At 40.2% G+C, this 14,348-nt stretch overlaps 1 protein-coding gene across 5 annotated transcripts in view; it reads left to right on the top strand.

Moving 5' to 3' along the window:
• Positions 1-14,348, top strand: part of ano10a (anoctamin 10a) — a 107,310-nt gene that overhangs the window by 42,684 nt on the left and 50,278 nt on the right. For 4 of the 5 annotated variants that reach the window (XM_052064718.1, XM_052064716.1, XM_052064714.1 and 1 more), the window contains 2 exons: positions 602-721; positions 8,811-8,995. In XM_052064718.1, the coding sequence (XP_051920678.1) occupies positions 602-721; positions 8,811-8,995 (305 nt within the window). The remainder of the gene's footprint in view (positions 1-601; positions 722-8,810; positions 8,996-14,348) is intronic. The other variant, XM_052064715.1, reaches the window with a different exon arrangement.

The raw sequence follows: 14,348 nt of genomic DNA, 5'->3' as shown, positions 1-14,348 counted from the left end.
ACAGCACTGAAACATGCTTGCTTGTATTTTTTCAACATTGTTTCGCAGTTGAGACAAAAATGTGAGTTATCTTACATAATTACTGGCATAAAAAGACATTGTGCTATCTTCAGGGGAAAGTTAAAATCAGAAAATGTTGTAGTGTTCATCTTACTGAAAAAGAGTTACAAATGTTGCACAATTAGAATTGGTTTGCATAATTTCACTGAAGAAATCATTTTTCTGTAAAATAACTGCACTTTCATTATCTAGCAATAATGCATGCTCTTATCAGCTTCTGTAAACAATGTCATTAACAACATAGAAATAAAATTGAAATGGAGTAGATTTCTAACTTTTGGCCCGGCTCTCCACAATATTTTCTGCTTCTCATTTGGCCCCAATGCGAAAATAATTGCCCACCCCTGCTTTAGTGTAACTTAAATATAACATTCAAATTTAGATTGACTGTAAATTGGGGACAGAACAGATTCATAGTCCAGCAAGAGAGAGCAGAGAGAATGCAATAGAAAGGAGTATCTCAACAAAAGCTGTTTAGTTGATCTCTACAATATGGCAATTAAAACTTTGGTGAATGCAATTTTTCCTCTTTTCATTTCAGTTCGTAGACTGCAATCCAAAAGGATACTGATCCGTATGTTTCCACTCCATGACCAAGAGGAACTCAAGAGACTTTCTTTTAAGTGGTACAAAAAGGTCAGGACATCCCTTCAGCCTCTTGGTAAGACAATAAATTAGTGTATCAATAAATACATATTGGACATATTCTATGTATGAAGTAGGAGGAGCACATTTGAACAAATATTCAGAATGGCAGTTTTTATGCGTAAATTGTGTATGGGAGCCGACAGTGCAAAGGGTAATCCAACTACATTTGCACTTGTACAATACAATACATTCAGATTTATACATCAACAGCTGCAGCTGTAACAAAGCGCTTAACAAAACAGTTAACATAAAGTATTGGCCCGAATATAAGACGTCGCTGATTAGAAGACGACGCCCTCATTTTCAAGACTTAGGTTTGAAAAAAGACTTTTTGAACACCAAATTATTTTTTATACAGAAAATAATTACAGTACATCTGAAACAAATGATTATAACAATATATTTGAGAGAAAAGGCATGTTATTTTGCCTCATTCAAATCTTAATATCTGAACATTTAAATATGTAAACTAAAGTACAATCACCTTTGTAAATGAATGGCTTCTGGTTTTTGAAACGTAAATTACATCATAACTTCTCCTCAGCTGCCAGTTAACCTGGCCGATCTTTGACCCACTTTTCTCCAGATTGTCGCCACGTTTCTCTATTTTCTGTAATCTCTTCTATTATTTTCTTCTCTTTTCTTTCTTACCGCTATTTTTTTATTTTTCTTCTTCGTGCTACCCCTATTTTTATTTTTATTCTTTGTGACAATGATATCTGGCGCCATATAACGTCGTGAATGGGTATAATGTCTAGACCCCGAATATAAGACGAACCCCAATTTTTGTCTTATTTCAATGCAAAAACACAGTCTTATATTCAGGCCAATACGGTAATAATAAAAATAAATAATAATAATAATAAACAACACGCAACGTAAAATCACGGACAGTCGTGCAATCTTAACCACTTTTCCCTCATGCGCTTTGTTTGAAGCAGTTCTAGATGAAACAGGAGAGAATCAAAGTGTCATTTCACCAATTGATCAAAGACTTCATGCTCAAAATGTGCACATGTCGGCTACAAGCTAAGTTTCAAAGCAAACAAGAAGCTGTAGCGCCCATTTACGAAAAAAGAGATTGGTTCACTTCTGTCCCCGGTAAATCCGATTCAATTCCAAGCCACTATGTTCCAAATACGCATCCGCGCTCCGTGCCGACGCCCCTCTCTCCTCATCCTCAACTTCAGTAGCCACCCACCCAGCCGCACCAAAGCAGACTGTCCAACAGCACCGACATTGTCACTGAACGTGGCTGTGAAAAATGCTGCCCATTACAGGCGCAAAAACATTTGACTGTCCAGCACCCACAGTCAAATGGCGCCGATATTCCTCCCAATCAAAATCAGTGATGGTATACATGTCCTGCCGAGAAAGCGCAACCACCAAGCACCGATTCTTCTCCTTTGACGAATGCCGTGGCCAAAAAACGCTGAAAGCATGTATGGTTTTCTATTTCACTTGAACAGTTTATAATATCGAAAAAAGTGCTCGATAAATAGTTGTGTTGAGTTGAGATCTTATTTATTTCCATCCATCCATTGTCTGCTGCTTGTCAGAGGTTGGGTGGCAGGGGCTGCAGCTCAAGCTGGGAAGTCCAGACTTCACTCTCGCTAGCCCCACTTTGTCAAGCTCCTCAGGACGTCCGGGAGGCATCTTAAACTCCTATATTTTGTTGTTCTACTTCTTTCCCTTTTATAACTTTGCTGCTGTGAATTGGGATTTTTTCCATTGTGAGACTAATAAAGGTTTTATTATCTTATCTTAAACCTGGAGAACCCAATAATCTTTTTCTTCTTTGGAAAATGATGAATTAAACATTAAATGGCTTCTATATGTTCACTGAACACCAAAATATGTTTTTCAAATATTCAATGCTTTAATTCTAATTTAGGATTAGGGCCAACTCTGACCCTATGGGATTTAAGGGTAGCATTTGAGTAGCAGAATTTATAGGGGCCAAATTTGACCATGTGGGTTCTCCAGGGTTAAACAGATGCCCTCCCGATGCGGAGGGGAAGCTGCTCAAGTCTGAGCCCCTCCTGGATGATACAGTTTCTCACGATTTCTCTCAGGGAAAGGCCAGACGGCCTACGGAATAAACTAATTTTAGCCAATTGTGTTTTTTGGGTAATGATTCACAGGTCATGCCCATTTTTTTTTTTTTTTTTTTTTTTTTTTCCAAGATGGCGCCCGAGTAGGCAGCCTTCGGCAAGTGCTCTTCAAGAGCCTTGCTTTTTTGTTCTTTTTTGCTGTTTTTGTCTTTTGTTTTGTCACATGTTGTTTGTTGTTTGATCGTGTGGACCTGATATGGACTGTTTTCAGCGCTTTTTGGCCACGACATTCGTCAAAGGAGCAGTATCTGTGCTTGGTGGTTGCGCCTTCTCGGCAGCACGCCTGTACCAGCACAGATTTTGATTGGGACGAATGTCGGCGCCATTGACTGTCGGTGCTGGACAGACCTGGGGCGCTTGTGTTTTTTGCGCCAGTAATGGGCAGCATTTTTCACAACCCCGATTTGTTCAGTGGCTATGTCAGCGCTGTTGGACAGTTGGCGTCGGTGCGGCTGGATGGATGGCCGCTGAAGTTGAGGATGAGGAGAGAGGAGCGTTGGCGAAGAGCACCGATGCGTATTTGGAACCGTGAGTCGCCGCTTGGAATTGAAGTGGATTTCCATGGGACAGGAGAAGTGAACCAATCTCTTTTTTCGTCAATGGATGCTACAGCTTCTTGTTGACTTTGAAACTTGGCTTGTAGCCGACGTGTGCTCATTTTGAGCATGACGTCTCTGATCCACTGGTTAAAGGACACTTTGATTCTCTCCTCTTTCATCTCAAACCGCTTCAAACAACAAAGCGTGTGACGGAAAAGTGGTTAGGACTGCACGACTGTTTGTGTTTTATGTTATGTGTTGTGTTTATTATTTTACTTTATGTTAACTGTTTTGTAAAGCGCTTTGTTACAGCTGCCGCTGTTGTGAAAGCGCTATATAAATCAGAATGTATTGTATTGTATTGTATTGTATTTGGGAGAGAGGCATTGTTCATTTTTCCCAATCCCAGGTTCCAGCCAAAGTAGTTACATCAAGGCTAAAACTTCATAAAAGAATAATGAATAAAATAGCAACTAAATGCCCCACTTTTCATGATGTACACACATTTTCTTTCATCAAAAGCTGCAACATCCGGCTTGTCAAGAAAAATAAGGCTGATTTTGGAGGTTGAATCAACCGGAACAACTCATGAAAATTCGCACACCAGGCCTTCAATACTTGAGAGAGGGGGCGCAAACTAGTTTTTTCGTGGACCACTTTGGAGTTACGTCTTCCCTCGGAGGCCCCGATGATAGTGAAACCACAAAAATGTTTAGTCATCGCATTATTACTTGTACACAACAAATTAATGGATTACTGTATTTTCCGCACTAAAAGACGCACTGGATTATGAGGCTCACCTTCAGTGAATGTCTATTTTGTAATTTTTTTTTCATACATTGGACCCTTCGCATTATAAGGCGCATTCTACAATACCTCCACTGGATGATGGTACGCTCCTTCCATTCAACTCGAGAGGCGTCCGTTCAACTTGAGAGGTGTTCATGACCGCCTCTGAAAAACGTAAATTAACGATTACAGTATTTAAATGAAACTACGAAAATTGAAAATAATGCATCAAAACAGAAAATCAAGCGAGGAAATCACAAAATAAATTCTATACCCCCCCTACAGAATTTATTTTGTGATTTCCTCGCTTGATTTTCTTCGTGGTTTCATTGAAGTAATTTACGTTACATTGGCATTTCCTTCATCGTAGCTCCAACAGTACGATCAGATGTCAGTCGTAGTTATTTATTCCTTTGTTGTGTATTCACAAATGATGAAATCACGATATACATTCTTTCGGGGGTGGGGGGGGCGCTATAGAATTTATTTTGTGATATCCTCGCTTGATTTTCAGTTTTGATGTCATTGAAGTCATCGTGAGTTTACGTTTTTTGAAGGCGGTCTTGAACGCCTCTCGAGTTGAACGGAAGAAGGCTCGGAGACAAAGATGTAGCTGTATTTGTTGAGACTGTTTTAAAAAATTAACACCACCGCTCTCCTTTTTTCGGAACTTCAACAAAAACTTCCTGATTACAAGCCGCTACTTTTTTCCCCACACTTTCAACACTACGGTGTGTAATATGAAGCGGCTTTAAAAAAAAATTTTTCCATCGCGGGAAAAACATGGACCAATAAAACGAATGAGTAGTTCACTGAGGTCCAATGAGATTGTATAACTAATCACAACTTACGCTCTTTTGCCGTAGCGGGGAAAAATGTGTGACCTGGCAACAGTCGACCAATAAAATGAATGAGTAGTACACAGGGGTCCAATGAAATTCGATGATTACCGGTAATCACAACGTCCTTATTTCAGTCTTTCTTCTAACCCTGATCTACCAGAGCCCAGGAAGCTTGAGGGTTCTGCGCAGTATCCTTGCTGTTCCCAGCACTGCACATTTCTGGACTGAAATGTCCGATGTTGTTCCCGGGATCTGTTGCAACCACTCATCTACTTTGGGGGCCACTGCCTCGAGTGCTCTGACCACTACAGGCACGACTGTCACCTTTACCTTCGAGGCTCACTTCAGCTCCTCTCTGAGCCCTTGGTATTTCTCGAGTTTCTCGTTTTCCTTCTTCCTGATATTTCCATTACTTGGGACCGCTACATCCACTACAACGGCTTTCCTCTGCCCTTTATCTATGATCACGATATCCGGTTGGTTCGCCGTGACTGTCTTGTCAGTCTGGATCTGAAAGTCCCACAGGATCGTCGCGCTGTCATTCTCCACCACCTTCGGAGGTGTTTCCCATTTTGACCTTGGGGTTTCCAGTCCATACTCCGCACAGATGTTTCGGTAGACTATGCCAGCCACCTGGTTATGGTGTTCCATGTAGGCTTTCCCTGCCAGCATCTTGCACCCTGCAGTTATGTGTTGGATCGTCTTAGGTGCCTATTTGCACAACCTAAACCTTGGGTCTTGTCTGGTGTGGTATATCTGGGCCTCGATGGCTCTGGTGCTCAGGGCCTGCTCCTGAGCAGCCAGGATGAGTGCCTCTGTGCTGTCCTTCAGGCCAGCCCTCTCTAGCCACTGATAGGACTTCTTGAGATCAGCCACTTCAGTTATGGTCCGGTGGTACATCCCGTGTAGGGGCTTGTCCTCCCATGATGGTCCCTCTTCCAGCGCCTCATCTTCTGTTCCCCATTGTCTGAGACATTCTCTGAGTACGTCATCCGTTGGAGCCTTCTCCTTGATGTATTCATGGAACTTGGATGTTTCATCCTGGACAGTGGCTCTCACACTCACTAGTCCCCGACCTCATTCCTTTCGGCTTGCGTACAGTCTCAGGGTGCTGGATGGATTTGTGATGGAACGCTCCATGCATGGTTAGGAGCTTTCGGGTCTTAACGTCCGTGGTCTGAACCTCTTCCTTTGGCCACCTTATTATTCCTGCAGCGAATCTGATCACTGGCAGGGCCTAGTTGTTTATTGCCCAGGTCTTATTCTTGCCATTGAGCTGGCTTCTTAGGACTTGCCTCACTCGCTGAAGGTATTTGGCCGTAGCTGCTTTCCTTGTTGCCAGTTCGAGGTTGCCATTGGCTTTTGGTATACCGATATACTTGTAGCTGTCCTCAATGTCTGTTATTGTTCCTTCAGGGAATGAAAGACCCCTTCAGTGTGGATGACTTTGCCTCTCTTACTTACCATCCGACTACATTTATGAAGCCCGATGTCACTGCTGTAGATCCTGGTTGTGTGGATCAGGGGAGTCTATGTCCCTTTCGCTCTTAGCATACAGCTTTATGTCATCCATGTAGAGGAGCTGACTGATTGTAGCTCCATTTCTGAGGCGGTATCCATAGCCTGTCTTGGTGTTTACTTGGCTTAGGGGGTTCAGTCCTATGCAGAACAGCAGTGGGGAGAGTGCATCACCTTGGTATATGCCACATTTGATGGACACTTACTTGGGTAAGTGGTTTGAAACACTGCGGTGACTTTTCTGGGAAATTATTTTTCGGTACTGTCAAAATGACACACAGAAACGACACGCTACCGGTAACGATCGTTACCGTGAAATCCTCAGGCCTGCCGTAGTTTTTTTTTTTTTTTTTTTTTACGACTGAAAAATATCCTTGCATCCCAAAAATTCACATTATTTGGAACTGTGCGTCCCGTGGGAAAATTATGCGTCTGGAAGGGTATTCACACGGCACACATTTGCTCCAGTGCTGCACAGATGTCTTTTGTTCCGGAGCAAATTTTGTGGAGTGTTCACATCTACAAAGCCGCTGAGCGTGTTAACTTAGTACAGCCCCACTTGTGTTCACACGGCAGTTTCTGCAGCGGTGCAAAACAAAGAGCTGTTGTGTTGGTTCTTTTTAAAACATACACAACTCAAGTAACTACTGTACTGTCCTATGTGTTGTCTTGTGTTATTTTTTTTGTTATTTTGACTTCAAAATGGCGCCGCGAGAGTGGCTGCCTTTCCAGCAGCTCCTATTTTTTTGTTGTTCTACTTCTTCCTTTCATAACTTTGCTGCTTTGAATCTGGAATTTCTCCATTGCGAGACTAATAAAGGTTTTCTTAATCTTACAGGCCGTCCTTTTCCTTCTCGGTCTCCGTGCCTTCTGCTCAAGTGTGTTCAATGACCGCCGCCAAAAACGCTGACTTCAATGACACTCAGAGAAGCAAACATATCATGCGCCAAACAAAAAATCAAGAGAGGCAATCACAAAATATATTCTATATATTGCAAACACATAACAGAGGAACAAACTACACAAACAACTCAGAGACAGTCCAGCCTCCTACAAAAGGAAAGATGACGGCAGTACAACGGAGCACAAAAGCAACATATTCTAGACGTATGTGATCAACTCTTCTCATGCATAGCGAGGCTACTCCCCCCACAAACGAGCATTTGCTCCGGAGCAAATTTTTAACCCGGAAGCGTTCACACCTATCATTTTACATCGGTGCTGCCCCGCTAAAGAGCATTTGCTCCGGATAAATTTTTTAAACCAGCTCCCTGAGCAGGATTAAATTTGCTCCGGTTTAAGCTGTTTTCAGGGTCCATGATTGCAATCGTTGACATGCCACAGTGCGATGTCCAGGGTTTGGTGTTATCTTCATAAGCCACTGTTAACTTTGTCAGAGGCTGTTAACTTTATCAAAGGGTGTTAACTTCAAAGCTGAGAACAGGAACCTACTAGTCTTTCCCAAACTGACAAACCACTCAAGAGTAAATTTATCCCATCGTAAATTAGGTTTTTGCAAGGTCACACTCCTGAACAAATGTTTTGTAAATACAATCAGGGTAAATATGGGTTCCACCTATATGTATATATTTTCCAACAGAAAGCATCAAGCACTATGGCTTCAAGGATATCGAATTTTCTCATGGCTGCTTGATCCCCGTGGTCCTCCACGTAACTGATAGCTTGCAGTTTAAACTGTGCTTCATCAGCATGTCTCTTCATCTGTGCCTTTTTCGGGGGTCCTTTGCCAAACTGATGTTGATTTGGACAATGTATATATACCTCCTGGGGGCGTGCCTTTAGTGACCTCTTTCACACGAACCCTTTCCCCTTTAATGTCCCTGAGACATGCCTGCCCTTCCTCTATTCAGGAAGCAGGTCGGCACAACATTAGTCAGTCAAGTGGAGCACTCATCAATGTCACAAAACAACATTCACAGTTTCGGAACGCATCATGAGGCGCCCTGCCCCGTCCATTTTGGAGAAAATTTAAGACTTGTAAGTACACAAAAATTACACATTTTTGGAAATCCTGAGCCTACGTCCCAGTAAACATCTACATGACAAATTTTGGTAATTTCGCGTGTAACCACTGTCAATTTAGTTTTTACTTTTTCAGCACAAAGAGAGGGATTTTTGAGAATTGACAGTGCATCTTTTGACAAACACATAAGCTCCAGCAACCCCCGCGACCCTAGTGAGGATTCAATGGTTCGGAAAATGGATGGATGGACAAACAAAGAGATGTTTAGACTTTTTTGTGTCCAGTTTGATCAATCTAATTCCTGTCTCACTTACAGATGACATCAGACACTACTTTGGGGAAGGTCTGGCTCTCTACTTTGGCTTCCTGGAGTACTTTACAATGGCCCTTATGCCTCTGGCACTTATCGGACTGCTCTATTGTCAATTTGACTGGGAGACTTATGACAAATATGTGTTCTTCGCTGCTTTCAATCTGATCTGGTGCACTGTTATCCTTGAGGTAAGGAAGCATATTCAATTTGCCTGTCTATAGTCGAAATATGTTACATTTGTATTAAGTTTAAATCACTGCTGTGATCTGGTGTGCATAATTCTGGTCTAAACACAAGACGGATAAATGAATCTACCTTAATATCAAACAAATAAGTACCGTATTGGCCCGAATATAAGACATTGTTTTTTTGCATTGAAATAAGACTGAAAAAGTGGGGGTAGTCTTATATGTGGGGTCTGAATATTATACCCATTCACGACACTAGATGGCGCCAGATATCATTGAATCAAATGCAGAACTTAACTCACCAGGCCAAAGTGAACCCCTGCCACGAAGAATAAAACATAAAAATAGCGGTAGCACGAAGAAGAAAAATAAAAAAGAGTGGTAAGAAGTTAAAGAGAAGAAAATATAAGAAGAGATAACAGAAAATGGAGAAACATAGTGACAATCTGCAGAAAAGTGGGTCAAAGATCGTCCAGGTTAAGAGGAGAAGTTATGATGTAATTTACATTTCAAAAACCAGAAGCCATTCATTTACGAATGTGATTGCACTTTAGATTTGAATGAGGCAAAATAACATGCTTTTTCTCTCAAATATATTGTTATAATCATTTGTTTCAGATGTACGAAACTAAAAGTAGCATGTGAAAGAGGGGAAATTGCCTACTTGAGGCACGACAAACTCATTGTCCACTCCCGCACCAGTACTCCAAGCCAACAGCCTCGAGTTCAACACGCATACTGAGAACTGATCACCACCTAACAAAAAACTTGGACTCCACTGATATAGGAAATACACAACAAAAACATGGACTTCAAAACCTTGATTATGCTGACCGCAAGACATTCGACCCTGAGAACAACTTGGACTCTGACAATAATTTCTTCAACCATAATCACACCACCATAAACTCCAAGTATTATACAGACGAAGAATTCAACATAAATGTAGAACTGAAAAATACACTTACAGTGATTCACTTGAACCAGGGGTGCTCGTTAGGTAGATCCTGATCTACCGGTAGATCTAAGACAGGTCCAAAGTAGTGTCGAGGAGCAAAAAAAACAAACAACCATTTGTGTGTCTTTGTACATGTTAATAATATATATTTTTGTGTTAATTAATGTACACTGCACCCTAATCATCTTATCATTCTCATTTTCACCCAAAAAATATTTAAAAATAAAATAAAGCAGGTAAATTTTGAATTTACGGTGGCGCGTGATTACGTCACCGGAAGTTGTTAGCTCTCAGCAGTCTGCAATTGCAGCTTGTGAACTGTTGCGCTCTATCTTTTATCGCCATTATTCTCATTCAGAGTTTGCTTCGTGTACAATTCACCGAGGGCACGAGCAAAGAATAGGAATCTAGGAGGGCCCAGGGAAGCACTTTAAAATGGTACGTGTGAGCTACGATAGTTAACAGGCCACAAAAGTGCGTCGCATGCCTCAGTTTCAGGCTGTTTCTCATCATGGCGTGTGTGTGTGCACGCACACGTGCCGGTAAGGGTAGATCGCAGGAGGTTAGTTGATCAAAAAGTAGATCTTGGATCCAAAAAGTTTGAGCACCCCTGACTTAAACAGTAGCAGTATCAATAAAAACTTCACAAAAATCCAAGAATACTTGACTAAATTCAATAAATTTAAAATAATTGCCATATCAGAAACTTGGCTTGATGATGAAAGAACAAGTGAAAAGAAAATTGAAGGATACGAAATGCTTGCAACGAATAGGGAAAACAAAAAAGGAGGAGGGGTTGCAATATATGTAGACAAAGCTCGATGCAGTAAAATCGAGAGCCTCATAAACACAACAGAGAATCTAATGGAATGCCTAACTATTGAAATACAGATTAAAAATGCATCAAATGTCATCATCATAAGCTGCATTTATAGGACACCAGGATCTTGTCTAGACACATTTAATAAAAAACTGACAGATATGCTAAGTGATTACAATAATACAAAAACACAAATATATGTGGCGACTTTAACATCGACTTATTAAACCCAAATGGACACTAAAAAACAATAGACTTCATAAATACTATGTATAGCAACAGTTTTTTCCCAGTAATCCTGAAACCCAGTAGAATAACAGTCGATACGGCCACATTACAATACAATACAATACAATACAATACATGCTGATTTATATAGCGCTTTCACAACAGCGGCAGCTGTAACAAAGCGCTTTACAAAACAGTTAAACATAAAGTAAAATAATAAACATAACATAAAACACGACAGTCATGCAGTTCTAACCACTTTTCCATCACATGCTTTGTTGTTTGAAGCGGTTTGAGATGAAAGAGAAGAGAATCAAAGTGTCCTTTAACCAGTGGATCAGAGACGTCATGCTCACAATGTGCACACGTCGGCTACAAGCTAAGTTTCAAAGTCAACAAGAAGCTGTAGCATCCATTGACGAAAAAAGAGATTGGTTCACTTCTCCTGTCCCATGGAAATCCATGTCAATTCCAAGCAGCGACTCACGGTTCCAAATACGCATCCTCAACTTCTGCGGCCATCCATCCAGCCGCACCAACGCCGACTGTCCAACAGCGCTGACATAGCCACTGAACAAATCATGGTTGTGAAAAATGCTGCCCATTACTGGCGCAAAAAACACAAGCGCCCCAGGTCTGTCCAGCACCGACAGTCAATGGCGCCGACATTCCTCCCAATCAAAATCTGTGCTGGTACAGGCGTGCTGCCGAGAAGGCGCAACCACCAAGCACAGATACTGCTCCTTTGACGAATGTCGTGGCCAAAAAGCGCTGAAAACAGTCCATATCAGGTCCACACAATGAAACAACAAACAACATGTGACAAAACAAAAGACAAAAACAGCAAAAAAGAACAAAAAAGCAAGGCTCTTGAAGAGCACTTGCCGAAGGCTGCCTACTCGGGCGCCATCTTGGGGGGGGGGAAAAAAAAAGATATTAAACGATAAGAAATCCTTTATTGGTCTCCCAATGGAGAAACTCCAATTTACAGCAGCAAAGTTATGAAAGAGAAAGTAGAAGAACAAAATATAGGAGCTGCTGTAAAGGCAGCCGCTCTCGCGGCGCCATCTTGAAGTCAAGATTTTATTATTTTTGATTTTACAAAGACCAAAGTAAGTCATGGATAACAAAAGGCATTGAAAACGCATGTAAAAAGAAAAAACATTTACACAAATCCTTTCTAAAACTCGGAACCAAAGATGCTGAAATAAAATATCAGACCTATAAAAACAAATTAGTAAATATTATAAGAACTTGTAAGCGAGATTATTTTCATACATTATTAGAGCAGAATAAAAGCAACACTCAAGAAATATGGAAAACATTAATAGACAATATATTTATAAATAAGATTGACCATAAAATAGAAAGTGGACTTCTTAGAACTGACATAAGTGACCATCTACCGTTTTTTCCAGTCTTTCATAATTATTTTAAAAGAAAAACTAAATAAACAACTCGTATATCAGAAATAATACTCAGAACCCAACAATTCCATCGCAGCGTTCAAGCTAGACTTAGACAAACAAAATTGGTCCGAGGTCTACACAAACGAAGATCCAAATACAGCGTTTGACGCATTTCAGTCAACCATAACCTCTTTATATGATAAACATTTCCCAGTAATTAAGGTCTCCAGAAATTACAAAGACCAAAGTAAGTCATGGATAACAAAAGGCATTGAAAACGCATGTAAAAAGAAAAAACATTTACACAAATCCTTTCTAAAACTCGGAACCAAAGATGCTGAAATAAAATATCAGACCTATAAAAACAAATTAGTAAATATTATAAGAACTTGTAAGCGAGATTATTTTCATACATTATTAGAGCAGAATAAAAGCAACACTCAAGAAATATGGAAAATATTAAATTATGGAACTAGAAATAGCTCTAAAAAAGCAGATTATCCAGAGTACGTCATGAAAGACAAAAATACCATTATTAAGAGAATTGCAGAAATAGCAAATTAATTTAATGAGTATTTTGTTAATATCGGTAGTAACCTAGCTAAACAAATTCTTGATCCAATAATTTTTTTGAAACAGATAAATGGGAAAAAACTCTTCCACAGTGTTTCTTACTGCTGTGAATCATAATGAAATATTAAATATTGTAAAAACATTAAAAAATAAAAAGTCAACTGATTGCTTCAAGATTGATATGACAATAGCAAAACAGATTATAGAACCCGTAGTGCAACCTTTTATGTACATATGCAACCTCTCATGTAAAGCTGGTATTTTTCGATCAGAAATGAAAACAGCAAAAATCATTCCAATTTTTAAAAGTGGAGAAAGACACTTATTTACAAATTATAGACCAATATCACTGCTACCACAATTCTCAAAAAATATTAGAAAAACTATTTCCTTGCAGACTTGATAACCTCATACAAAAATATGTTATTAAGTGAAAATCAATATGGCTTCAGATAAAAATTGATGGCGGCCCGGTAGTCCAGTGGTACCGGGTTCGATTCCAGCTCCGGCCTCCCTGTGTGGAGTTTGCATGTTCTCCCCGGGCCTGCGTGGGTTTTCTCCGGGTGCTCCGGTTTCCTCCCACATTCCAAAAACATGCGTGGCAGGCCAATTGAACACTCTAAATTGTCCCTAGTTGTGAGTGTGAGTGCGAATGGTTGTTCGTTTCTGTGTGCCCGCGATTGGCTGGCAACCGATTCAGGGTGTCCCCCTCCTACTGCCCGAAGACAGCTGGGATAGGCTCCAGCACCCCCCGCGACCCTAGTGAGGATCAAGCGGCTCGGAAGATGAATGAATGAATGAATAAAAATTGATTACCTCAATAGCAGTAATGGAGCTTGTGGAAGCAATAGCCACTAATATAGATAGCAAAGAATTTATTGTTGGGATTTTTGTAGATCTAAAAAAAGCCTTTGATACAATAGATCATAGCATATTATTGAATAAATTAGAGAGATATGGTATTAGAGGTATAGCATATAATTGGATTGAAAGTTATTTAGAAAACAGATATCAGTATGTGCAGTTCAACAATAAAAAATCTAACCTACTGAAGATTACCCATGGAGTTCCTCAGGGGTCTGTGCTTGGACCAAAACTATTCATCTTATATCTAAATTATATCTGTAGTGTCTCAAAACAATTCAAATGTGTCCTATTAGCTGATGATACAACTTTCTACTCCTTTGGAGAAAGTATGAAACAGCTCCTGAAAACTGTAGAAAATGAATTAAACAAATTTTAAAAAACTGGTTCGACAAGAATTAATTATCACTAAATTTGAAGAAAATATAAGTTAGTTGTTTTTGGCACGAGACCAATCCAACACCAAGTTAAAATAAAGGTAAACTCAATTGAAACAGAACG

The sequence above is a fragment of the Hippocampus zosterae genome, chromosome 5, assembly GCF_025434085.1.
Source record: "Hippocampus zosterae strain Florida chromosome 5, ASM2543408v3, whole genome shotgun sequence".
NCBI classification, from domain to species: Eukaryota; Metazoa; Chordata; class Actinopteri; order Syngnathiformes; family Syngnathidae; genus Hippocampus; species Hippocampus zosterae.
The sequence above is the reverse complement of the archived record's forward strand: the minus strand, read 5'-3'. Positions and strand labels throughout refer to the sequence as shown.